Source organism: Octopus sinensis, linkage group LG5 (genome assembly GCF_006345805.1).
Source record: "Octopus sinensis linkage group LG5, ASM634580v1, whole genome shotgun sequence".
In the NCBI taxonomy this organism is placed as follows: Eukaryota; Metazoa; Mollusca; class Cephalopoda; order Octopoda; family Octopodidae; genus Octopus; species Octopus sinensis.
The window spans coordinates 41,723,289-41,749,805 of NC_043001.1; the positions used below are offsets into that span (position 1 = coordinate 41,723,289).

Below are 26,517 nucleotides of genomic sequence, written 5' to 3' on the forward strand. Positions count from 1 at the left end.
AAAAGCTAAGAGCAATCTTAAACATGTCTTGGAGAACTCATCTCATGAAGAAACAGGCTGTATGGAGATTTGCCTGTTTTTTCTATTACAAAGGAAAGGTGCGTGCACTTTGCAGGACATAGTTGGTGACAAACAAAAGAGTTGACAAGTGACTTACTGCTATGGATGCCAAAGCATAACTATACTCGAGCTGGTCATCCAAACACAACGTAATGTAAATCAACTTACCAGAGACACTGAATACCTCCCACAACTAATGCAGGACGGAGATGGATGGTGTGCATGGGTTAAAAATGTCCAGTCAAGCTCAACCAGTTGATGATGAACAAAGGCATAAATACACAAAATCTTTCAAGTAGTTGGCTGGTGCTTTATTGTACTGACCCCCGACCATCCACTCTCAGGATGAAAACAAAGATGACAAGTGAGATTTAAATTCAGAACATAAAGGTACAAAAGTACTACAGAATGTTTAACCATCACCTTTGGGATTCAAGCAATTCTGTTGTTACCAATTATACTCATATTACTCTTTGATCTTTTCTTTTAAGTCAGGCATTTTTTCCTGTTTTTGTAGGTCATAATTTCTTTGTTTTATTTCCTCCTAAACACTTACAGGAGCATATATCACTTTATAGTTGTACCAAAGAGAAAAAAACAATATCAAATTTATTCAAACAATTCATGCCAACTAAATTTGTAAAATTATCTAGTTGATATTTCCCAAAAAAATGTGAAATAAAATTTCAGAAATAACACCTATGTTAGGAGGGTACAATTAATTAACTTGACTAGTTAGGAAGAATGAAAAATTAAGTTATACCCCAGTAAACTAATTATCACAAAGTATTTTATCCAGTACTCTACCAGTTATGCCACTGACCTTAAAAAAATATAAAGAAATAAAATCAGGTTTCAAAACAAATAATACTAAAAATATTTATCTAATTACCAGTATATTTACATAATATAATTTACAAACATTTTTTTTCTCACTCTACAGTTATTTAAATTTCTTTATCAAATAGCTGTACAACAAATCAGAACCTTTCACAGGACACAAACTTTCTGTCCCAGTGCTGTTTTTCCTTCAAGCAAACCATGCACATATGTCTATGTATTCACATCTACTGCTCATCTTTTCAGTTGATATGTAAACAGTCCATAGACGTTTCCTCTTGGTGTATTGTAGTTACTTCAAACTACGGTATATTTAACATAGTAGATTAGATGGACAATTCAGTTTTGCCTCGTTTTTTCTTTACCAACGGAAATGAGCATATGCTTTATTGGATTCACATTGCCGGTGAAGTTCTTGTTTCTTCATTATCGTCCGTCCCTATAAAAATAGAAATACGTACATAAACTTCTTATAAAGAACTCAATTTTCTTTACTCTTTCCTTCATACTCCTAAGACCATCACCTGTTGCAAGCATTTAGACTAGGTCTCAGGTTCCTTCTCCAATGACATTTTTCTCACAGATATTCAGATTGATACTATCCATAACAATTTACCAGTTTAGGTGGGCCTAGACTTATTAACAAAAGAGAAAAAAATGCTTCTTTTAAGCTTCAATATATTAAAGCTTAGAACTCCAGTCTTTGTAAATCTTGATATTGAGTGAAAGTGGCATGACACCAAGATTCATTGCTATGAATTCAAATCTTTGATTCTTTTAGAGTATCCCAAAGCAAGGCACATAACTATGTATTTCAGACAAGGGAAGAAACCCCACAAAACAAATACTTGCAACAAGTAACTGTAAATAATTTACATTCATTTTTACCAGTGATGAAACGGAAGTAAAACTGTTTTATAAAATCAGTGTTACTGCTATTAAGAAAGATTAAAGCAATTAGAAAAGGGAGTAAACATATATATTTTATCAACTTAGAAGATAGGCACTGAACACCCAACACAAAAATATTCTTAATTGAAATTTCCTTTTTGGGAAAAGAAATCAAAAAACCTGGCAGCAATTGTTAATAATACTCAAAGTGAAGGACAGATAATTTCAAGAATTAGTTTTAAATTTTAGGCCAGCAAGTTCGGTGCAGGGGGTAAGTCGATTACATCAACGTGTGATCAACTGGTACTTATGAAAGCAAAGTCAGCCCCAGTGGAATTTGAACTTAGAATGTAAAGACGAACAAAATGCAGCTGAGCATTTTGCCCAGTGTGCAAACATTCAAGAATTTAAGAATTAAATTCTTGAATTAATTTACAAATATCGGGAAAGGACAGCCTGATCCTTTTGCAAACAGAGACAACTATGAGCATGTTTTGGTCTATTAGACCTCATCAGCACAGTATAATCAAACCTGAAAATCATTTGATTTGATTAAATTTTTATAAATAGGTGTTACAAGTACTTTTAGCTTAATATAATTTACATAATTAAAAATAAAATGAACTAAAGGAAATAAATAACATGGATAATTGGTTGAATTCCCTCAGCTGATGTTTTCTTAATTATATTTTCTTTCAATTAATCTAGCTTATTTAAATTTTACTTAGTTAAACGAATAGAAAAAAATTAAAATAAGTATGACATACCTCATAATTATAAGCAGCTAAGATTTCTATAGATAACTTATATGACATCTTCGCTTTCCACTCTTTGTCACGACAATTCTGGACCAACCATTTCATTGCCAGAAATGTCTGCTTTTTTGGAGGACAGCATACTGGGACCTAAAATTGTTTCATAAAAACAGACATTGAACCAACTCAAATAGATTGCTACTAACTTTCTAAGACAGTTCAATAAGCGTTATGAGCAACAAAGGGATAACAAGGTAGAAGTAAATAACAGAAATACACCAAAACAATCAAATAGAATATCACAAGATAGTAAAGTTTCTCCCTATTTAATAGTAAAAACAGAGTCTACTGAATAAATAACAGGATATAGATTTTCTCTCATAGATAGATCAAGCTCTATCATGGTGCTCTTGAGAATCTTAAATTTTCTTTTATTTCAAATTATATATTTGTTAATCTTCTAATACATTGTTAAATCTAATTTCATTTGTACAAATATCTGGATGGTATCAATCTGAATGAAATTAGTTTAAATTTGAAAGATAAATAAAACCATGCTCTAACAGATCAAATAATACATCAACCTTTATACTGTTTTGCCGGTGTGCATACAAGCTGTGTTTAAACAACCTGCTCTTTCTATGCTTACAATATAACCAACAAATCATACAATCCTGATACTTTCAAGAGAAAGAGCTTTCAAATATTTATGTGTTATTCTACTCACTCATAACATGACCATACTCTGTGGCCAATGATTTTTAAAATTTAGTCTAAGGAGATATGTAGCCCATAACATTTGTAAAACCTAGCTATATGATTACTGATCGACCCAAACTTCTGAACAGTAAAAAAGCAGGAAGAAGTTGGCTACAATTCATGATTCAGCAAGGGAATTGAGAGTGAAATAAGAATTATCTTATTCTTTCATTGGTTTCAGCTATTGGATTTTATGGCCATGTTGGGATTCTACCTTCAAGTCCCAGCAGCTGGTACTGTATAAATAGCATATAACTAAATATTTTATCAGCCTCAAAAGGAGCAGAGGCAGTTTGTATTAAGAATGTAAAGGCACATAGCCAAATACCATACATTATATTGGCCAACATTTTCTGATTGTATCAAATGACAAGAGTAGGAGGGCTTGGGTGGACAGACTAAACAGCTTATCAGTTCTGAGAAGCGATTATTATAGAAGTTTCTAACCTTTGCATTGAAATGATACGTTCCAAATTAATAACTGTTTTAAGCTACAAAAATAGTACATAAAGCCATGACAATGTTACAGTTGCAAAAACTGTTCATATTTCAAGATCTTCAGCTAACATGTTTCTAGAAAATATTCATATAAAATAATAGAATGGCAGCACCTAGTCTTATTTTCATAGGTAGCTATTATGTAAATACAGATCGTAAAGTAGTTTGTTAAAGTAAGCCCATATTTGATGCAGAGTATAAACCATTGTAAAGTAAAGCAATTTCTATCCCCATACACAATATTTTATGACTCAAAAAGATAGTGAGGATGGGGAGTGAAACTAGTCAGCCCTAAAGGTTATGTCAAGAAGCCTTGTTATAAAACACTACAATAAAAAGAATTTTCAAAATATCTCTAATACTTAACATATAACAATGTTTAGATAAAATTTTCACAAAGTAATCAAAGACAGAGAAACTGTCTTTATACTTACATTATATCGAACACCACCTTTGTACACCTTCATTAGATATAGAACTGGTTTGCAATTTTCAAGGGCTTCATGGAATATTGTAACTGGGTTTAACACAATTTCAGTTTTTACTTCGTCTGAGGCTTTATGATATTTTTCTAACTGGGATATTTTTATGCTCTCCAACATCTAAAATAAATTAACATTTTTTAATCCATTTTCCTATGCTGACATGAGGGGTAGTTTTTTTGCACATTTAAACATGTGTATATTGTCTGAGATAGTATATTTACAAATTGATGTACTTTTTGCGCCTAACTATTAGGAAACAGTAGTGAAAGTAAATGTCAACTTTGTAGGTTTGAGCTCATAATAAGGTAGTCAATAGTCCAACAATTATTACATATATGTGGTTTTTTTACATTGTCAAATGCAAATTCTGGGTAGCTGCTACATACATGCACATTCATATGATGAGCACACACCTGATATACCAACACACATAAATACATTTACATAAATACAAACATATAGATACAGCTATTAAATGCCAGATAATATTGATTTTTGCTCCATTTTAAGATCAGTCATGTTATCAATGCAATTTACAAGAAGGCTGCATACAAACAGTCCTTTTGCTCCTATGTCAGTCCTGACTGCCAGATATGCAAAGATAAATGTTGCTGTTCACAACAACTAATCTAATCTAATTATTGTCACATACTCTGATACTGTATCTCAATTAACATCAAAATATTTTTAATATGAAATGACTATTTTTTTTAAAAAAGATCATAGAGCATTGCAAATAATTATCATCATCATCATTTAATCTCCGCTGGCATGGGTTGGACAGTTTGACCAGGGCTGGCAACCTGGAAGGCTGCACCAGACTCCAGTCTGATTTGGCATGGTTTTCCAGCCTGATTTGGATGACACCAGTATCTGCCATGACTGCAATTTTGCTCGGCTTCATGGGTCTTCTTAAGTACAATATAATGCCAAAGGTTTCAGTCATTGCCTCCGGGAGGCCCAACACTTGAAAGGAACTTGACCACTTTGCCTCCATGAGGCCCAATGCTCGAATGGTGCTCTTTACGTGCCATTGGTATGGGTGTCAGTTACATGACACTGGCATCAGCCATGACTACGATTTTACTTGGCTTGACAGGTCTGCTCAAGCACAGCATAATACCAAAGATCTCGATCACCAGTTATTGCTTGTGAGGCTCAAAGTTTGAAGATCATGCTTCACCACTTCATCCCAGGTCTTCCTGGGTCTACCTCTACTATAGGTTCCCTCCACAGTTAGAGATCAGCACTTCTTCACACAGTTGTTCTCATCCATATGCATCACCTGACCACCAGTCGTGACTCTTGCAAACCACATCTGATGCCTCTTATGCCTAACTTTTCTCTCAAGATGCTTACACTTTGTCAAACATGCACAGACATTGCACAGCCAGTGACACATACTGGCTTCATTGCTTTCAAGCCTACACATGTCCTCAACTGTCACAGACCATGTTTCACTGCCTTGTAGCATAAGCATCATAAATCTGTCTTTCACTTGAAGAGAGAGGCCCTTTGTTACCAGCAGAGATAGGAGCTCTCTGAACTTTGCCCAGCCTAATTTTATTCTCAGTTACGCTCTTGGAGCCTCCAGTACTAACTTGGTTACCTAGATAACGGAAGCTATCTAATACCTCTAGTTTGCCCCTCTGGTAGTTGATGGAGACTATTTTCTGCGTTTATTGCACCTGCGTATCTTCCATATACAAAAACTAGCTTCCCTGTTAACAATCTTCTAATATTGCTGCACCTTTTATGTGTCCAAAGCTTACATCAGGTGCATCTTATGGAGTTTCTAACTATGCCTTTTCTACAGATCTACCTGAAGGGATTTGTGACTTGTCTCCCATCCTACTTACTATGATTTTGGTTTTTGCTAGATTAATTCTAAGGCCTTTTGATTCTAGACCTTGCTTCCATACCTGGAACTTCTCTAGTTCTGGTAGTAATTCAGAGTAAGGTCATCAGCTTAGAGGAGCTCCCAGGGACAGCCTGTCTAAAATTCCTGTTATTGTCTGGAGGACTTGAACAAGATGGGGCCAAGCACTGATCTTTGGTGAACCCCTACATGTACCCTCAATTCTTCACTGTACTCGTTGCCAACCCTCACCTTACTGGTAGCATCCCTGTACAGGGCTTGTACAGCTCTCACCAACCACTTGTCTATCCCTAGCTTCCACATTGACCACTAGATAAGGGATCAAAGGACCCTGTCAAAGGCTTTCTCCAAGTCAACAAAGGCCAAATACAGAGGTATATCTTTGGCTATGTATTTATCCTGCAGCTGCTTTGCCAGAAATATAGTAGCAGTGGTGCTTCTCCCTGGCACAAAACCAAGTTGTATCTCATCTAGTCTAACTCTCTCCCTAATTAGTTGGGTTATGACTCTTTCCGTAACTTTAGATATACCTGTCTCCTAACTTCCCTTCTGACTATCTGATACAGTCCCCTGCTACCCCCACTCTTCCAAACCTGTTTCTTTGCTCTAATGGCCCTGTCTGCCACATTGTTCCACCATTAATGTTACCCTACGTCTAGATGGGACTTGGCACCAGCTGCAGATTTGGTCTGTGGCACTCAGCAAGCTGTCCTGCAGGAATTCTCAGTTGCCCTCTATGTCACAATTCTGTAGTTCCTCCTCCCTCTCATCAACTTTCTCAAGATGTCCCTAAATCTCTGACCATATGAAGGGTCTTTAAATTTCCAAATTGGTCTGCTTCTCGACATCCTTCTGACCTCGAGTCTAAAATCACTAATGACTAGTCTATGCTGGTGGGGTACATTCTTCACCAGGGAGTATTTTTGTATTTAGGATCAACCATGCATCCCACTGTCTGGCGAGAATGTAATTGATGTTGCTAGCACAGTCACCCAATTGGTAGGTTATCAGGTGGCTGGCTGGCTTCCTGAAGTTGGTGTTGTAGATCAATAGGTTATTTGCATCCAGTAGCCTTGTTCCCTCTTTGTTTCAGGAATCAATTCCATGGCCCCCTCGGACACCATGGAAGATACCAGTCTGCCATCCGACATGCCCATTGAAATCCCCAGCCACAAAGCCACGTCAGTCACCAGCCCCTATCCACATGCACACACTTACACACTCTCACATACACATGCACACGCACCTTTGTTTTGGGATCACCAATACTTTATTATCTCCCCTTCTTCCTAACTCTCCTGTCTAACTACCATTGCCCAACCAGCCGCCATGATTGACCGCTAGCACCAAAAGTTTTTTTTATTCTCTCTCTGCTTATTTTCTCATGATCCTTTCTGTTAAAGAGCGTAGGCTCAAAACGTAAAAGTCTTTCTCACCTTCCCAAGTGTTAAATACACCTGTCTTCATCATTTGTTTTTCTGTAAATTTCAACAAATCACCTACCTATATATAAGTAGGTGGTTTGTTAATTTACTAATATTTTACTAAGTAACATATCACCTTTTGGTGCATGCAGTAGTGTGGGCGAAGGTATGCAAGTCTTCAGGTACAGAAGCGAGGCAGCAGAGGCCTATAGGGGTTTCTGGTATAGGTGGTGGGGCAGGAGTGGGTGGGTGCATCGCAGACAAGCAATGGCCATTTTTAATAGAGAACAATGTACATGAATATAAAAGATTCTCAGTTTATGCAGTGAATAAAATTCAGTATAGCATTTAAATATTCTTTTAGGTATGATTTGCATGAAAATCTTTCATCCCCCTTGGAATAACATAAAAAGCACCATCCGTTCGTGGCCATTTGCCAGCTCTGTCTGGCACCTGTGCGGGTGGCACGTAAAAAGCACCCACTACACTCACGGAGTGGTTGGCGTTAGGAAGGGCATCCAGCCGTAGAAACACTGCCAGATCTGACTGGGCCTGATGAAGCCTTCTGGCTTCACAAACCCCAGTTGAACTGTCCAACCCATGCTAGCATGGAAAACGGACGCTAAACGATGATGATGATGATGACTACCTATTCTATTCTTTAAACAGAGAACCTTTTAACAGTACAAAAAAATACTTGTCACATTAATTAATAATGGAAATAATAACATCAACAAGATACCTCATCAACAACTAAAGCAGCAGCATCTTTTCTTCCTGATCTCATAACCATATTAGTGAATTTACTGCAATGAGTATATAAATTATTATAAACAAAATATATTTATAATCTTATGATATTCATAAATAAAACCAAAATTTTAAAATGGAAAGAAAGCAGCAAAAAAAAAACATTACATCCAGATATGTTGCTTGAACAATGGCAACAAAGATAAAAGTTTTTAAAAACTATTTCCTCCAACTTTATTTCTTGCTATTTCCACTCTTTCTTATTCATAGCAATCAATTTACTGATTGTATACAATTAACTTTATTAGTCATGTCATTCTCCTGTAACTATCCTATATATTACTATATAAATACAATATATTTAAATAGTACACTTAATTCTATGCACCTTTTCAGTTGATCTAGAAAGCGGGAATGACTGAGTTAACAAGATACCATACAACCATCTAAAGGAAATGGAGGTAATGCTACTGTACTACTCCCATGGGCAAGATATGACTTCCAACAAAGAAGTTGATTTATCTCTAAGTACTACAATTGGTATAATTAACAGTTGTTGGTTGTAAGAATATTAATGAATATTCAATAGTTTACAATAAATGGTAAGTTCAGTTTTTCTACCAAGAAAAGCTACCTGCTGCAGAAGTGTGATTCTCACGTAGTGATTTCTCTTTTACTCACTTAATACAACAGAAACTAGAGATGATCACAAACCCTATGGTTCATTGTCAGAAAGTTACATCTTCTTCAAATGTTACTTATGATAGACTAATGTCCTATCAAGAGGAAGATTATCTCATTTTCTTATAAAAACTAGAGTTAAATACTGGGATTTAACTGATATTTACGTTACTAACGTATTAAGAGTAAGGTAAATAAACATGCCCAGTACACATATTGCAATGATCTGGTAACACCATCATCACATGCAGAACCCCTTCAGTTTCATAAAGAATATAAAAATAAAATGTAATATATACTAACGCAAGAACTGGATCATACAAAATGGAAGTTGTCTCTTCATTACGTGCAGCTTTGATAGGGCTATATTTTCTTTCGTCTGTTTCATCTAACTCTTCTGATAATTCTTTCTTAGAGATTGTTGGAGGTAAATATCTTGGACTCCATATTGAACCCCTGGAAGGGATCAAAGACCACCTGCAGAAAAATAATAAAATTATGAGTAGTAGTACAGTTTCTTTTTTATTTTTTTAGATGTGCTGACGTCTTCATAGTTACTTAGTACTTCACTGGAAACTATTGAGGAAACATAAAAGTCCCAACCTTTGTATCTTCATACAAGACCAAATTATGTTAACACATGTTATCGTTGTTTTTAAATATGCATGTAGTATCCACAAATACAGTAAAAGGCTATTGCTCTATACCTATTGAGCATTACATGCACAAACACTTTCATCACAGAATAGCAAGCACAAAACATTCTCAAAGTGAACACTTGGTTGACAAATTACAAAGTCATTTTTCATGTGATTTCTTGAAGGCTTTGTTTTATTGAAAGTTCAGTAGGTTAGTCCTATGAGGGGTGTTCATTAAAGATTTCCCCTGACCCACTTCCCAAGGATTGGGATAAACAAAACTTGGCATAATTAGTCCTTCTCTAAATCATCACCACCAATGGTGACACACTTCTACATTGCCACTACTAATGGTGACACACTTCTCCAATTGCTTTATGCAGCTGTGAAGACCTTGTCTGTAGAAGTCAGTAGGTTGTGTTAGAAATCAGTTCATCATCCAAAAAGTGCTTCCCCTTCAAAAAAAGACTTCATGGTTGGAAACAGGTGAAGTCAGATGGTGCGAGGTCGAAAGAGTAAGAGGGATGAGGAAGGATTCATAGCTGCAAGAGTGTGCTTTCATCTGCATAACATGCACATTATGAACTGGGGCATTATCTTGGAGGAGGCAGACTCCTTTGGTCAGCATGCCACACCTCTGTTTCTGAAGCACAGAAGCACACCATTATTCATTGTGCCCTTTGCCAGAAAATCTATCATTCACCACTCTGCACTAGTCCCAAAAGACTGTGAGCATCACCTTGCTTGTTGAGAGTTGGACACAAACCTTCTCTGGAGGTGGTGAGTTATGCTGCCATTACTTCAACTGGATTTTAGTCTCAGGATCATAGTGATGGACCCATGTTTCATCCTGTATGATAAATCTGGTGAAAAAGTCCTCCTTGTTTTCTTGGCATGTTGCCAAAAGAACCTGGGAGCAACTGACTCATTACTGCTTCTGAAAAGGTGTGAGCATCTGGAGAATCCAATGTGCAGACAACTTCCGCGTGTGAAAATGGTCATGAATGATTTTTTCCATGGAGGCTACACTTATCTTTACTTCTTGGGTTAGTTGCCAAATAGTTATGCAGTGATCCTACAAAATGGCGGCTTCCACTTTATGGATGGTGTTGTCATCAATGGCAGAATGTGGTCATCCAGGAATAGGGACAATTTCCACCAATGTTCAACCATATTTGAACTGGTGATGCCAATGCTTGATTATACTGTATGATGGTGCATCATCACCATAAACTTCCTTCATCTCATCAATAGTCTCTTTTGGTGTACAACCTTTCAAGTATAAGAACCTGATCACTGATCTGCATTCAACTGCCTCCATTATAACATATTAGTCCACTTCAGCAGCTGTAAAAGACAAATGAATACTAGTGGAAAGCTACATGTGACATGTAGAGACATGTATAATTATACCTGTACAAATTCCATTTCTTGCAATAACCAGAAGTAGGTCATTTAGCCTCAAGTAAATCTAATATTTTCCTATCCTTCCTTAATACTGGTTCCCATATGCTATTCATATCAGTACTCGGTCTACTTAGATTATCGTGTCCTAGCATATGTGCTGCTTCTTTTAGTTTTCCTATTTTCCAGTGGTGTTCTCTGTCTATTATTTTAATTTCATCCTACAGGGGAAGATGGTCTCCATTTAACCATACATGATCAGCTATACCCGATTTATCAATATATCGACAAGAAGAGGGTTTAGCTATGGGTTCACCGTTATCACTGATAATAGCCAATATATACATGGAATACTTTGAGAATTTGTCTTTAGGCTCAACACCACTAAAACCAACTCTATGGCTGTGATATGTTGATGACACCTTTATATTCTGGCACCACCAGGAAGATGCCCATGTGCCGTTAGATCATGTGAACTCAATAAAGCCATCCTTACAGTTCACAGTGGAAAAGGGAAAAGACAATCAGCTAGCATTCCTGGTCATATCAATAACACACATCAAGTATGGATTCAGGACATCTGTATACCGCAAGCCAACCTTCATTGGACGATACCTCAAATTCAATTCCCACCATCCATACAGTGTAAAGAGAGGGATTGCTCAGTGCCTAAAACATTGAGCAAAGAATACAAGTAGCGATTTTGATACACACCACGAAGAAATGATCAAGCTCAGTAACAATCTATTAAGCAAAAACTACCCCAAAAACATACTGTCTACTCCAATTATGAAGAAAAGAGAGGATGAAACCAACAAACTGTCCACAGTCTGTCTACCCTATGTGAAAGGCCTTTTCGAAAAGGTGCAAAAGATATGCGGCCCATATGACATCAGGACAGTATTCAAGAGTAATACAACACTTTGCAAATATCTCCTTCGAGTAAAACCATCAATTGAAGAGAATATGGCCAAAGACTGCATGTACTCCATCCCATGCAGTTGTGGTAGGTCATACAAAGGCGAAACATGCTGCCCCCTCAAAATAAGGGTAGACGAACATCACAAAGCTGTGACACAAGGAGATATTGACAAATTGGGTATAGCTGATCATATATGGAAAAATGGAGACCATCTCCCCTTGTGGGATGAAGTTAAAATAATAGACAGAGAACACCACTGGAAAATATGAAAACTAAAAGAAGCAGCACGTATGCTAGGACACAACAATCTCCTAAGCAAACCAAGTGCAGATATGAATAGCATATGGAAACTGGTATTAAGAAAGGATAGGAAAATATTAGATTTATAAGCCCTAAAATTCACTCCATAATTACCCACGGTCATATGGCGTAGTGGTTAAGAGTACAGGCTACTGACCCCCAATATTCCGAGTTCAATTAATTTTTTTTTTTGCGTATTCATAATCTCCCACATCTAAAACATAGAAATCCGAAAAAAATTTTTCAAAAAAATGCATTTTTCAAGCAGAGGCGCAAAATTACATTAGTCCCTTTTTTTTTTTTTTGGCCAGATCTAAAATAAAAAAAAGAAACAAACATTTTTACTCTATTTTTCTGATGTTGTACGTATACAGGTACATGCTTTTGTGTGCTTGCGGGTGATTTTTTTTCTTTTTTTGGTGGTGGTGGGGGGGAGATATTAGTTCTTATAGGCAGTGAACCCGTCTGTTAACAGAGCAATAACAACGGATCAAATGTGGATAAATTCTGTCACACGGGCTGACTGTCAACGAGCATCCATTAGCTTCTGAAAATAAAATTTGTAGATCAGATGATATTCGGAAAGTGGTTAATATAGGGCGTAACAAATATCAGAAAATCAAAAAAAAAATGTGTGTAATAGGTGTAAAACAACTTCCTATGAACGAATATGAAAAAAAAACTTCGCGCACGCGAAAGGGGGGTGGGGGAGAGGCCTCGGAAAATTCACATCGGGAAGTTCCGAAAGCGTCTGAGGAGCTGACCCGGGCACCAAAACAAAAAAAAATAGTGTAATATGTGTAAAACAACTTGCTCTAAACGAATATGAAAAAAAAAATGCGCTCTCGAGAAAGAGGGGTGGGGGAGAGGCCTCGGAATATTTATATCGGAAATTTCCGAAAGCGTCTGAACCGGGCACAAAAACAAAAACAGCGTAATAGGTGTAAAACAACTTGCTCTAAACGACTATCATGAAAAAAATGCGCGCTCGCGAAAGGGGGGTGGGGGAGAGGCTTCGGAAATTTCACATCTTCAGTCCACGGCCTTTAAACTAAGAAAAAATAGTGTAATTGGTGTAAAACTACTTGTTCTAAACGAGTATCAAGAACACACACTCACACATGAATCATAAACTCCGTATTTCGCAAAAAAAAAAATAAAGAGAAGAAATTCTGGAAAAAGTGAAGAAATGTTGGATCTCATTCCTTGGTTAAAGCTATTTTAAACATTAAATTTATGCTTTTCTTTGAAATAGTTCAGATATATGCAATTCTTCTCACTTATTAAGATGCATTTATCAGAAAAAAAGAGACAGAAAAAATTATTATTTTGTGTCAATCCTTCCCTAATTATCCTTTATTAATTAGTTTTGGCGTGTATTTTTTTCCCAAATTTATTTTTTCACCTTTACAACACTGTTTAGTAAAGCAATTAATTATCTTTATAATTTGCATATTTGACTTATTAATCAAAATTCTCTAGATGTAATATATACTAAGTAATGCATCCTTCATTTATGTGTTCCGTTCTGTATTATGCATGCGTGACTGTTTGTATGTAAGTGTGTTTAACTGTGCACATGAATGTGAATATTAAAGAACATATTTATTTACTATGATTGTTATTTTCAGAACAAATAAATCTTTTGGCTGTTATGTTATTGATGTTATTATTATTGCTAGTTAAAGGGTGGTGACTTGGCTGAATATTTTGAGTCTTGTAGTATGTAGTTGTGTTAGTCAATATTCTGAGTTCAAATCCAACTCATTTCTTTATCATCATTATCGATGGACCACTCAATGTATACATTATCATTTTCGTAACATAATTTCTGTAGTATTTCAAGATGTTTCTGACACGTATTTTGATTCACATGGCGGAGATCCAACATTTCTTCACTTTTTCCAGAATTTCTTCTCTTTATTTTTTTTTTTTTTGCGAAATACGGAGTTTATGATTCATGTGTGAGTGTGTGTTCTTGATACTCGTTTAGAACAAGTAGTTTTACACCAATTACACTAATTTTTCTTAGTTTAAAGGCCGTGGACTGAAGATGTGAAATTTCCGAAGCCTCTCCCCCACCCCCCTTTCGCGAGCGCGCATTTTTTTCATGATAGTCGTTTAGAGCAAGTTGTTTTACACCTATTACGCTGTTTTTGTTTTTGTGCCCGGTTCAGACGCTTTCGGAAATTCCCGATATAAATATTCCGAGGCCTCTCCCCCACCCCTCTTTCTCGAGAGCGCATTTTTTTTTTTCATATTCGTTTAGAGCAAGTTGTTTTACACATATTACACTATTTTTTTTTTTGTTTTGGTGCCCGGCTCAGCCCCTCAGACGCTTTCGGAACTTCCCGATGTGAATTTTCCGAGGCCTCTCCCCCACCCCCCTTTCGCGTGCGCGAATTTTTTTTTTCATATTCGTTCATAGGAAGTTGTTTTACACCTATTACACACCCATTATGGTTAATATGATAAACTTCTGATGGATGTATGACGAAAGTTATATCGACTTAGGGAATTAATATGAATTTTCTTTCTAAGCGTTCTTATTATTTTGTTATTGTTTTCACACCATTTATCGTTTATTAGGCAGAGTATTAAACGCAAAGTCCAACATAGTGTTAGCAAAGTTTCAACACATTAATAGTACGAATTTATCCAAAATAACCCGGTGAATACCAACCCTTCATTATGTACAATAAACAGCTTTTGAGAAAATGTATTCGTCCACTGCTCACTTCTCTCCAGACCTTCGCTTTCTCTTGCCAGCTGAACCATCATTAGCCTCTTGATATGAGAGAACTATACTTCGGACGGTCAAACATGTATTCCGGAGTTTGAGAAGTCTACGCAATGATTGAATTGCCTTCTTAATACATGACCGGCCATTTCAGTTCCTTCTTATAATCTCGGTATGGTGTATATTACGTAGAGATGATTTTCTTATGGAAGTATTTCTACGTCTATCTCCTAATTATACCCTACTCTTAATACAGACCGTAAACACCGCATTCCAAAAACTTCTTGTATGCGTGTATCTTTAAATTTTAGGGGCCAATTTTCCAAGGTGACTGGAAAAATAATAACCGTATTTGTCTAAGGTATATACATAATCGACTACTGTGGAAAATATATAGTATACTCTAACTATACAAGCACTGTTTTACAATTCGTATACATACGCCATCGAAATGCTTGAGTTTTATGAACTGTGATATATTTTTCAAGGGCATGAACGACGAGAATGAACCAAAATTATAATACTTAGAAATCAAGTCGCCTGCAGCGATGGCTGTGATCTTGAAGCACTCTTGATTAGATATATAAGTGTTAAGACTCTTTCACAAAAAGAAAAAAAGTTTTAAAATTACCTGGTTACATAGGATGAAGGTGCAAATAAAGTCTTTCCAAGTTTGTAGACGACACTCGCACAAGACGATGCCGCCATTGCGTAAAGCACGTTTTCTGGAACGGGGTAAAAAGGAATCAAGATGAGATAACTAGGTAATTAAATTATATTCACATTAATTCAGAAAAGGTAATTTGAGTGTTTCACTCAAAATGAAGAAAAGTGTCCATTTCTGTCTTATCACGAATGAACATTTAGTAACATTAATAGAATCACGGCTTGTAGAGAAAGTTTTTTACTATAGGTGTTTCACGCAATTTCATAAACAAATAACGTAAGGGAGAGTACTCTCACCCAAGCATCCTTCCCTACATTTTGGTTCGTCATTGCTTTGTGATTGTTTCCTTAAATGATCACTGTCCTAAAGCAGTTATGTGCACTTAAGAAAGCTCACGTCTCCTATTATCTCTTTTCCAAATCCACACCCGTTCGACTCGAGGTTGATAATAAACTAGAGTCTGAAGCAACCTTTCACGCCACAGATTTTCGTGAACACACTCCCAGTGGTCGAGATAGTTCTCAAAATCGATTTTTAAAAAACCTTCAATTCAATTAGACGCGATGTCATTCTCAACTCAATATAAAAAAAAAAGCTTCAAAGATTCGCTACTTTGCATGGCAGGCTTTTCGAGAAGCCTCTCATATATATACTCTGGCAGCTATTATATTCTTTCTGCTTTAAGAGTTCAACGAGGTAACCCACTTTGTTTCATACTGTTTCTGCTGAGTATCAAAGATATTCTTTTCTACTCTAGGCACAAGGCCCGAAGTTTTGGGGGAGTGGGCCAGTCGATTAGATCGAATCCAGTACGCAACTGGTACTTAATTTATCGATGAAAGGCAAAGTCGACCTCGGCGAAATTTGAACTCAGAAAGATAAAGACAGATGAAATACCGCTAAATATTGCGCCTGGCGTGCTAACGTTTCTGTCAGCTCGCCGCCTTTGAATATCAAAGATATTGTTAAGTTGGAATAGCTCTTGGATTCAAATGTTTCTTACTTTGATGTTGTTTGGTTAGAGGGGCCCTTGAAGCCCCAAATTCTAATCTGGCTTTTAGATCCTTCTTTCTTTCAAAACTTAAACAATTAAATACATCTGTGTAATTGAGCCCTACAATGTTTGGGTGGGCAGGCAGAATTGTTGGCATGCTAGACAAAGTGCTTGGCAGCATTTCGTCCATCTTTGTGTTCTGTGTTCAAATTCTGCCAAAGTTGACTTTGCCTTTCATCCTTTCAGGATCAATGAAAGAAATAGTTGATGAGCACTAGGGTCCATATAATCAACTAGCTCCCTTGCTCAAAATTTCAGGCCTTGTGTCTATAGTAGAAAGAATTATTATTATTATTATTATGATCCCTAAGTTTGTTGGGTAATTCCATATGAAATCAATGCAATTTTTTTAAAAATTGAAGGTGACCAAAACTGATATGTTTCAAACTTTGCATACTAACTGGCCTTCATACGAAACCTTTAAATATGAAAAAAAATTTTTTTACCGGACTCTAATATTTGCTGTGTTATGAATTTGAAACTTTCAATATGTGACATTTTTTGGTTATTCAGTAACATTGAGAAGCCATATCTCAGCAACTATTTGAGCTAGAAAGCGCAATTTGTTTACATTTTAAAGTATTTAAATAGATCTACAACTTTCGTTTTGTGTATTTTTTTCCTTACAATAAAAATGAAAAAGTTGACCTAAAATTTGACCGTTACCTTTTCATAGGTCAAAAGACGTGGTCATTGATTTTTTAAAAATTTTGTCCAAATATTGCCCTTAGTCACAACTCACATACAAAAATTCATATTGGGATCTCAATAGGAAGTATTTTTAATAAATATAATTATAGTGGAAAAGTAGTGACAAATTATCAAAAATCGCTTACAAAGCAAGACAATTTGAGCATGAAGGAGAAAACAAAGTGCTGGTAATAAAAATAAACATTTTTATTATTTCAATAATAATGTCTACTTTATTTGTAACTACTTTTCAGCTCTGCTATGGTCAATAGTGGCAATACTGCTGTCAACACTTAGAATCATCAAACAAATTATTGGAATCCCTGTCTCCTGATAGCCTAGCAGATGAAGTCACATGTCCCAACCTTCCACCCTTGCTTTGCTTTAAATGATTAGGTACTTGTTAGATGAAACTCTGAAATCTTCAAAACTTAATGAGACAATTTTTTTAAAATTAATAATTGTGATGCATTTTTCATTTTTTTCTTTCTGTCAAAATATATATTGTTGTAGCAGTTCTGGGGGTCAAATTTACAAAGGATGTTTAAATAACCCACTGTTAAAACATCTGACTTTCTAGGATACTGAAATGATGATGAGGGTCCTTTAGGTTCCAGAAAGGTGAATTTTACTTGCATAGTTTCTGGGTATGTTTCTAGAACACAGGCTAACCACCAGTCACCATCATAAATTGAAGCTACAAACCCTTTTATATCCTCAAGTTGAATAACATCTTACCTGGAGATTATAATTTTAGTATAATTATCTACTGTAGATATGATTTTAACTTTTATTTCTGAAGGTGAGTTTGGGATAAAGCAATGCAATTTTTGTCTCCTTAGAATTGTCCTTACATTTCTAAATCTCTCTCTCTCAATAGATTTTCCTCATTTTGCATCTCATCATTTACTATCCCCAGTTTCCACATTGACCACCAGATCAGGGGACTCTGTCAAAGGCTTTCTCCAAGTCAACAAAAGCCAAGTACAGAGGTTTATCTTTGGCAAGATATTTCTCCTGAAGTTGCCTTACCAGAAATATAGCATCAGTGGTGCCTCTGCCTGGCACAAAACCAAACTGCATCTCATTTAGGTTAACTCTCTTCCTAATTAGTTGGGCTATGATTCTCTCTGTAACTTTCATCACCTGATCCAATAATTTGATACCTCTATAATTATTTCTATCTAAAGCATCACCTTTACCCTTGTAGCAGTTGACTATGGTACTGCTACAGCAGTCATTGGGTATGACTCCTTCATGAACTACCTGATATGCAATGCGGGTAACAAGACCATAACCCACACTGCCTGATATTTTAAGCATCTCAGCAGTGATTCCTGATGGACCAGGTACTTTCCCTGTCTTCATATCCTTAATTTCTTTATCTACAAGAGTGCTGTTAATTCGGGTAGCTGGTCCCTCAATTGGGTTCAACCTCTGGCAGACTCTTCTCCTGCCATTCATTCTCCACATTCAGCAATCTTTCATAATGGCATCTCCAAGCCGCTTTCTTTGCAGAATCATTAAACACAAGGGCACCTTCATCCATGTGGACACATTTCTCTGCTATGACATTACGGTTTTCTCTCACATACTGCCTTGCAAACCAAAATACTTCAGTTCTTTGGCTCTCACATTGCTGAACATTGGCAAACTTATTTTCTGCTTCTCCCTTGGCTACATATACCTGTCTCCTAGCTTCCCTTTTGGCTATCTGATACATTCTCCTGCTACCCACACTCTTCCATGCCTTCCAAGCCCGTTTCTTTGCTCTAATGGCCTGTCTACAGTATTGTTCCACCACCATGTTACCCTAGGTCTGGAAGGGACTTTACATCAGCCACAGATTTGGTCAGTGGCACTCAGCAAGTTGTCTTGCAGGAATTCCCAGCTGCCTTCTCTGTCACAGGACTGTAGCTCCTCCTCCTACGATCAAATTTCTTGGTAAAGATATCCCTAAATCTCTGACCATGTGAAGGGTTAAGCTTCCAAGTCCTTCTTTTCCAGATTGGTATGCTTTTTGGCATCCTTCTGGCCTTGAGTCTAAAATCACTAATAACTAGTCTATGTTGTGGAGGTATATTCTTCAGCAGGGAGGGTCTTTGTATTTACGAGCAACCTTGCATCCCACTGTCTGGTGAGAATAAAATCAATCTGGCTAGCAGAGTCACCTGATTGAAAGATTATCAGGTGGCTGGCTGGCTTCTTGACGTTGGTGTTGCAGATCAATAGGTTATTTGCATTGCAAAACTCCAGGAGCCTAGTTCCCTCTTAATTTCTGGTACCAACTCCATGGCACCCATGTACATTATAGAAGATACCAGGTTGCTGTCCAATATGCCCATTAAGATGAGATCATTGTCACTCGTCTTTGTGGTAGCCTGCAGAAGAATATCATAAAAATGATCCTTCTGTTCATTTCGTAGGCCTACTTGTGGGATGTAGGCAGAGATAATTGTCACTATACTATTCTGCAAAACTAGCCTGAGTTTAAGTACTCTATCGTACACCCTCACTACCTCTATGACCTTATTCACACATTTCTCAGCAAGAAGAATGCCCACACCCCCTATTCCATCACTATTGTCTTCCCTGAAGAGTTTATATTTATGTGCTTTGCCTGTGAGGACTCTGGCTGAAGCTCCTCTCCACCTTACCTCTTGTACGCAACATACATCAACACGTCTCCGTTCAAGCATTTCTACAATCTCGCTAGACCTACCTTTCAATGTGACTACATTTACAGTGTCAACTATGAAAACTGGGAAAGAGATATGGGAGGTAACACAGGAAGGAGAGATGTTATTCAGCACCTGAAAAGAAGGTTCACATAATCGTTTGGTAACAGACGTCATAATAGTTGTTCTTGCTTTTAACCTACTGTCATTCGAACATGTTAGAATTGTTGAGGTTGTAGCCTCTACTGGGGTGGGGAATGAGGAATTATTGTATATGAAAGTGTTTAGGGCGTTGTAAATATAAGCATTATGAGCATTGTGGGTGTAAGCATTACTAATGCTGCAGATATAAATGTAAAAAAAAAAAAGAGAGAGAGAGGGTAAGTGGGATGCTATCTGGTTTAGTTAGTCCAGAGATGGTGGGGGAGGGAAAGGAGAGGGTGGCAAGATTACTGATATAAGAGGAGAAAGGGGAAGGGCAACTGGGTGGCTGGTAAGAGAAAGAGATTTCTGGTATTGGTGGTGGGGGTGGGAAAGGATGGGTGCAACCACTGATACGAAAGGTCATTTTAAGGGGTAGAGTAAACAAGAAAGAATTAGTTTAGAGAAAAGTACGAAATATGTACAGCAAAGAAACAAGGTTTATCATTGTAGGGTTAGAACAAACAAACAAGAATTATTTTAAACAATAGATGAGTTTGAATGAATGAGGCGATTAAATACAAGAGAAATTCTTAGCTTAGCTGTGCATATTTTCTAGTGTCCTCAATGGCCAAACACATGGAAAGGAAAATGGGCAGTATGACAGATGCCAATATGTCCCTTCTGAATACATTTCAATACTGTACAGACCAGGCTGAGGGCCAAGAGGCCCACAAGTATATATATATATATATATATATATATATATATATATATACACGAGGGACGTTCAATAAGTAATGCCTCACTTGCAGTTGTTTGATCTAGCTGAAATTTTGCATGTGCAATTATTTATATCTCTATAGATTAAGTGGCAAATTACAACTCTGAACTAATTGTGGTTTCTGATTTACAGGTGTTTGAACTGAGTCAAGTGTGAAATGGAGCCTGTTGAGTGTCAAGTAGTGATCCAGTTTTTGTATTTGAAAGGATGCACACCACGGGAGACTTTTGATGAAATGAAAGTAACTTATGGTGAGGATGCTCCATCATATGACCTTGTAAAATGCTGGCATCGTGAATTCAAACATGGTCGGAACTCTGTGGAAACAGCTCCCAGATCTGGTCGCCCCCCCTTCTGCCATCGATGAGGCATCTGTCCGTCAAGTTGAGGCTGCCATTTTGGAAGATCGATGCATAACTATTCGCCAAATAGCCCATGAAGTCAAGATTAGTACCGGGTCTGTGGAAACTATCATTCATGACCATTTGCATATGCAAAAGGTGTCTGCCAGATGGATTCCCAGGTTGCTCACACCGTTCCAGAAGCAAGAACGCGTCGAGTGCTCGAGGATGAAGTTGGAGATGTGCCAAGAAGATGAGTCAAAATTTTTCAAAAGACTGATTACACAGGATGAAACCTGGGTACATCACTATGATCCAGAGACCAAAGCCCAGTCAATGCAGTGGAAGCACCGTGACTCACCTCCTCCAAAGAAGGCAAGGGTGCAGCCATCTGCTGGCAAGGTCATGCTCACAGTCTTCTGGGACCAGGATGGAGTAGTGATGACAGATTTCCTGGCAAAGGGTACCACAATTACAGAAGCCTATTATGTTTCACTTTTGAGGAAATTAAGAGAAGCTATCAAAATCAAGAGGCAGGGCAAGATCAGCAAAGGCATCTTCCTCCTGCAGGACAACGCTCTGGTCCACAACTCGCGTGTCTCCAGATCAGAAGCACAGGCGTGCGGCTATGAACTCCTCCGCCATCCCCCCTACTCTTTTGACCTTGCACCCTCTGATTTTCACCTCTTCCCAGCCATGAAGTTGTTTTTGAAAGGAAAGCATTTCCCAGATGATGCAGCCTTGATTTCTGAAGTCGCGTTCAGGTTTGAGGACCAAGCTGGGGTCTTCTACAAAAACGGTCTCCAGAGCTGCATCAAACGATGGGAGAAATGCGTAACTCTGGGTGGTTCCTATGTAGAAAAAGACCAATAACTGTGCCAAGTTTTGTTGCTCTACTGCTATGGGAAGTGGGTCAGGGGCATTACTTATTGAACGCCCCTCGTATATATATATATATATATATATATACAAAAACTGGACTTCCTCAAATGTCCTGGCCGATTCTTAGAAATAATAGATAGTTTCTGTTATCTAGGTGAACAATTCAACAATGGATGTGGATGCGTTGAGAGCATAGTTGCTAGAATAAGAACAGACTGGGCAAAATTCAGAGATTTACTTTGTTGGCAACAAAGGGCCTCTCCCACACAGTGAAAGACAGTTTGTATGATGCCTGTATATGGGCAGTCATGCTACATAGCAGTGAAACATGGGCTGTGAGCACAGAGGACATGTGTAGGCTTGAAAGAATTGAAGCCAGCATGCTATACTGGCTGTGCAATGTCAGTGTGCCTGTATGATGAAGTATAAATGTTTCAAGAGAAAAAGTGAATATAAGAGGCATCAGATGTAGTGTGCAAAAGAGAAGACTGTGCTGGTATGGTCATGTGATGCATATGGATGAGGACAGCAGCATAATGAAGTGCCGATCTCTAATTGTAAAGGGAACCTGTGAAAGGGGTAGACCTAGGAAGACATGGGATGAAGTAGTGAGAAATGATCTTCAGTTGTCAAGCCTCCCAGAGGAGATGACAAATGACCAAGACTTCTGGCAGCTTGCTGTGCTTGGGAAGACACATCAAGCTAAGTGAAATCATGATTATTCAGACATACATGCATGTCCTTTTCAACCATGCCCTTCCTCGCACATACATATTATCTGGCTTCTGTCGAAACTCTCCAATCTTCCCAACATCTGTAGGCCCCTTCACTCTCTTGTGCCTATCAGTACATTCTCCATGTCATCACATATCTTCCCTACCTACCTCCAGCTTCTCCAATTTCCCTAACCTCAAACTTATGAAATAATGAAATAAAAAAAAAGGAAAACATTAGTGAAATAACTTTAAATATTTAGTAACTTTTAATTATTTATTTGATAAAATTTTGTTGGAGTTTTAATGAAACAGATTAGTAGTAGCTGTTATAACTTAACTTTTCTATATATAGTGTGGTTGTGCTGAAACAGCTCAGTGACAAATGAAATGACTCAATTTAGTAGTTGAGTGACTATATGGAGGCCTTCCTAAGGAGAAGCGTCACTCTCTTTACAATGCTCCTTTTATTCCTGTAAATGGTTTATTTTTATTCAATATGTTTTATCTTAGGTCAAATAGAAACAGAATTTTTTTCCTTCGTGATATTATTTTCATGTTTTAATAATTAAAAAGCAACTTATATTTATTCCATTCAAAACAGGATGGGAGTGTATATTTCATATCACAATAGAATTTTTTGTACACACACACACACATCATCATCATCATTGTCATTTTTATGTTCACCTTCAATACTTGCATGGGTTGGACAATTCCAGTCTGAGTCATCTACAATCTGGAGTTACTGAAATGATAAAAGACAAAGTTGGCCTCGACAGAATTTGAACTCAGAACGTAAAGATGAACAAAATGCTGCTAAACATTTTGTCCTGCTGGCAGCTTGCCATCTTAACAAGAACAACAATGATAATGGTTGCAAATTTTGCTACAAGGGCAGCCATTTTGGGGAAGGGGATGAGTCGATTACATTGACTCCAGTATTTCACTGGTACTTAATTTATCGACCCTGAAAGGATGAAAGGCAATGTTGACCTTGGCAGAATTTGAACTCATGTAGCAAAAGTCAAAATACTGCTAAGTATTTCGTCCAGTGTGCTAATGATTCTGCCAGCTCACCACCTTAAATAATAATAATCCTTTCCACTGAAAGAACATGACCTTAAGTCTTGGGAGAGAGGACTGGTCGATTACATCGAGCCAGTGTTTCACTGGTACATTATTTATTGACCCCAAAAGGATGAAAGGCAAAGTCAATCTCAGCAGAACTTAAACTCAAAACATAAAGACAGACAAAATGCTTAGCAGCATTTTGCTCAGCTCAGTATCTTAACACTGATGCCACTGGCAATGACATCATTATTACTGTTGACATCTGGAATGTCATCAGGCACTCACTGCCCTCTACCAATCAAGCAATGCAATTGGTGGAAATTATATGTTTGCTATATATAGAAATCAAGTAGTGCATAAGAACATGGACATTCTTGGGAAAACTCTAGGCAATAATGAGGATGAACAAGCTCATTGGTCTTTTTCAGGCTGATACCACCAGGAATACCTTCCAGAAATCCCTGCCCTGGCAGTGCTGCCAAGCTCTGCTGGTTCAAGATAAACTCTACAGGCATGGAAGTGCTGCCAGGTAGGACTGTCCAAGATGCATGCAGTATGACAAAACCATTCTGCTCCCACTCGTGCAGTGTATGAGTATTGTTGATTTGTGGAGTTATGTCGAAGAGCTGTTTTGTATATGGGACAAATCCAACTATTGGTTGAATCTATTGAAGACTGCTCTACCATTTTCATTCTTTTGATGGTCAATGAAATAAGTACCAGTTATGCACTGGGGTTGATGTAATCAACTAGCTCCCTCCCCACAAATTTCAAGCCTTTTGCCTATAGTAGAAAGGATTATTATTATTATTATGAGGCAGCAAGCCAGGCAAAATACTTAGCAGTATTTTGTCCATCTTTACATTGAGTTCAAATTCCGCTAAAGTTGTCTTTGCCTTTCATCCTTTTGGGGTCAATGAAATAAATATCAGTTGAGAAATGGGATCGATGTAATCGACTAGCCCTCACCCCCAAAAGTTCACGCCTTGTACCTATAGTAGAAAGGGTTATTATTATTATTATTATTTCTTTTGTTTTCCAAAAGAGCATCTGAGCATATTAGAAGGTCATTTTAGAATTTGTGAGGGGATTTACACGATAAGATGAAGAGAAAGAAGGGAAAAAGAGGAGATAAGATAAAAAAATAATGTAGTATACAAAATATGCAAATACATGGATAATGTAGTTTTCCTGATACAGGAAAGGTTAATCAAGGAACCCTCATTTATTCAATATCAACCTCACCACCAAGAGCACAATCCCTCACCAACTATTGTTCTCCAATCTACAGGTTGCATGCATAGAGTAATTCCCTTAAACATTTTTTCAATGTCACCGACCTTTTGACAAATTCGTTGGAGGAAAGCTCCTCCCTTACCACCCTCTCTTCCTGTCCATATCCTCGAAAGTGACGCAGGGTGGTGTGGTATCTGGACTTAGTATACACGTGCATTTACTTGTCCGTACATGTGTGCATCTTAAAGATTTCTATTCCCCATAGTCACAACCACTACCAGAAGCCCGTAATATTTCTCAACTCCACTTCTATCATTACTTCCTTTTTATGGTCTTTACTACATTCATACCCACATACTGCCATCGCCATAATTACCATAGCTTTCAACTACATCAGTGGTTCTCAGCCGGGATTCATATAAGATTGTTTTAATGAAATTTATGTGCATTAAATTGCTTAAACGTTTGCAAAACTCAAAGTATCTTCTATGAAAAAAAAATGTATAATAATATCTAATTCTAAAAATATAAGAGGAAAAATTTAATTATCAAATGACCATTAAGGTCCATCCGAGTAAAATAAGAATCAAAGGGGTCTATAGGCAAAAATGGTTGAGAATCACTGATGAACATTATCAACATCACTGCCCTTGCTGTTACAGCCATTATCATAAACAGAATGATTATCATCACATCTCCTTTTGTCTACCAATATCACGAAGCTACCGTTAGTTGTTATTGATGCTAAACTCGAGATTGGCTCCTATTTACCAGGCTTCTATGGCAGGTATTCCAGCCATCCACCCCTTTTTTTTTAAAAAGGAGACGCCTTTAGCAAAACGTATGTTTTCGCGTGTACACGTACACATATTCGTGTGCATATGCACCTGCGAATCCATGCATGTAAAAAGGAATTAGAGCTGTCGTTTCCAAGTCTGGAAATGTTTTATATCTAATTTCATTTAAAAAAAAATATATTAAAAAAGTTATGTAAAACAATGTCAGTGGGAATAGGGGCACAAAACTGTAGTTATGCCATTAATGTATAAAATTACAAAAAAAGAAGGAGAACGAACATTTTCGAAACACAAGGAAATTTAGTCTCGAGTCATTGAAAGATGCGAGTTAAACAAATAGCCTTGAAATAATGGTCTTCACGATGACAGATAAGCATTTGTCACAATAATTGTCGTCAGCTTTCATAAAGCTTAGCACCAACTCACTTCCGGTT

At 37.3% G+C, this 26,517-nt stretch overlaps 1 protein-coding gene across 1 annotated transcript; it reads right to left on the reverse strand.

Annotated features, from left to right (window-relative positions):
* Positions 1-349: 349 nt before the first annotated feature.
* LOC115212372 (28S ribosomal protein S7, mitochondrial) lies at positions 350-20,307 on the reverse strand. Its single transcript, XM_029781252.2, has 7 exons — positions 20,160-20,307; positions 15,658-15,751; positions 9,326-9,499; positions 8,334-8,397; positions 4,238-4,405; positions 2,559-2,696; positions 350-1,339 (listed from the first exon to the last, which is right to left on the reverse strand). The coding sequence occupies exons 1-7, from the start codon at positions 20,290-20,292 to the stop codon at positions 1,262-1,264; spliced, it is 849 nt and encodes a 282-aa protein (XP_029637112.2). The 5' UTR covers positions 20,293-20,307; the 3' UTR covers positions 350-1,261.
* Positions 20,308-26,517: the final 6,210 nt, after the last annotated feature.

Excerpts from the sequence above, each read along its gene's own strand:
- LOC115212372 (XM_029781252.2), bottom strand. The coding sequence starts at position 20,292 with ATGACGTCTGTTACCAAACGATTATGTGAACCTTCTTTTCAGGTGCTG. Across the intron at positions 15,752-20,159 it reads AAATGTAGTCACATTGAAAG|AAAACGTGCTTTACGCAATG; the intron begins GTAGGTCTAGCG and ends ACCCCGTTCCAG. Across the intron at positions 9,500-15,657 it reads CCTTCATCCTATGTAACCAG|GTGGTCTTTGATCCCTTCCA; the intron begins GTAATTTTAAAA and ends ATTTTTCTGCAG.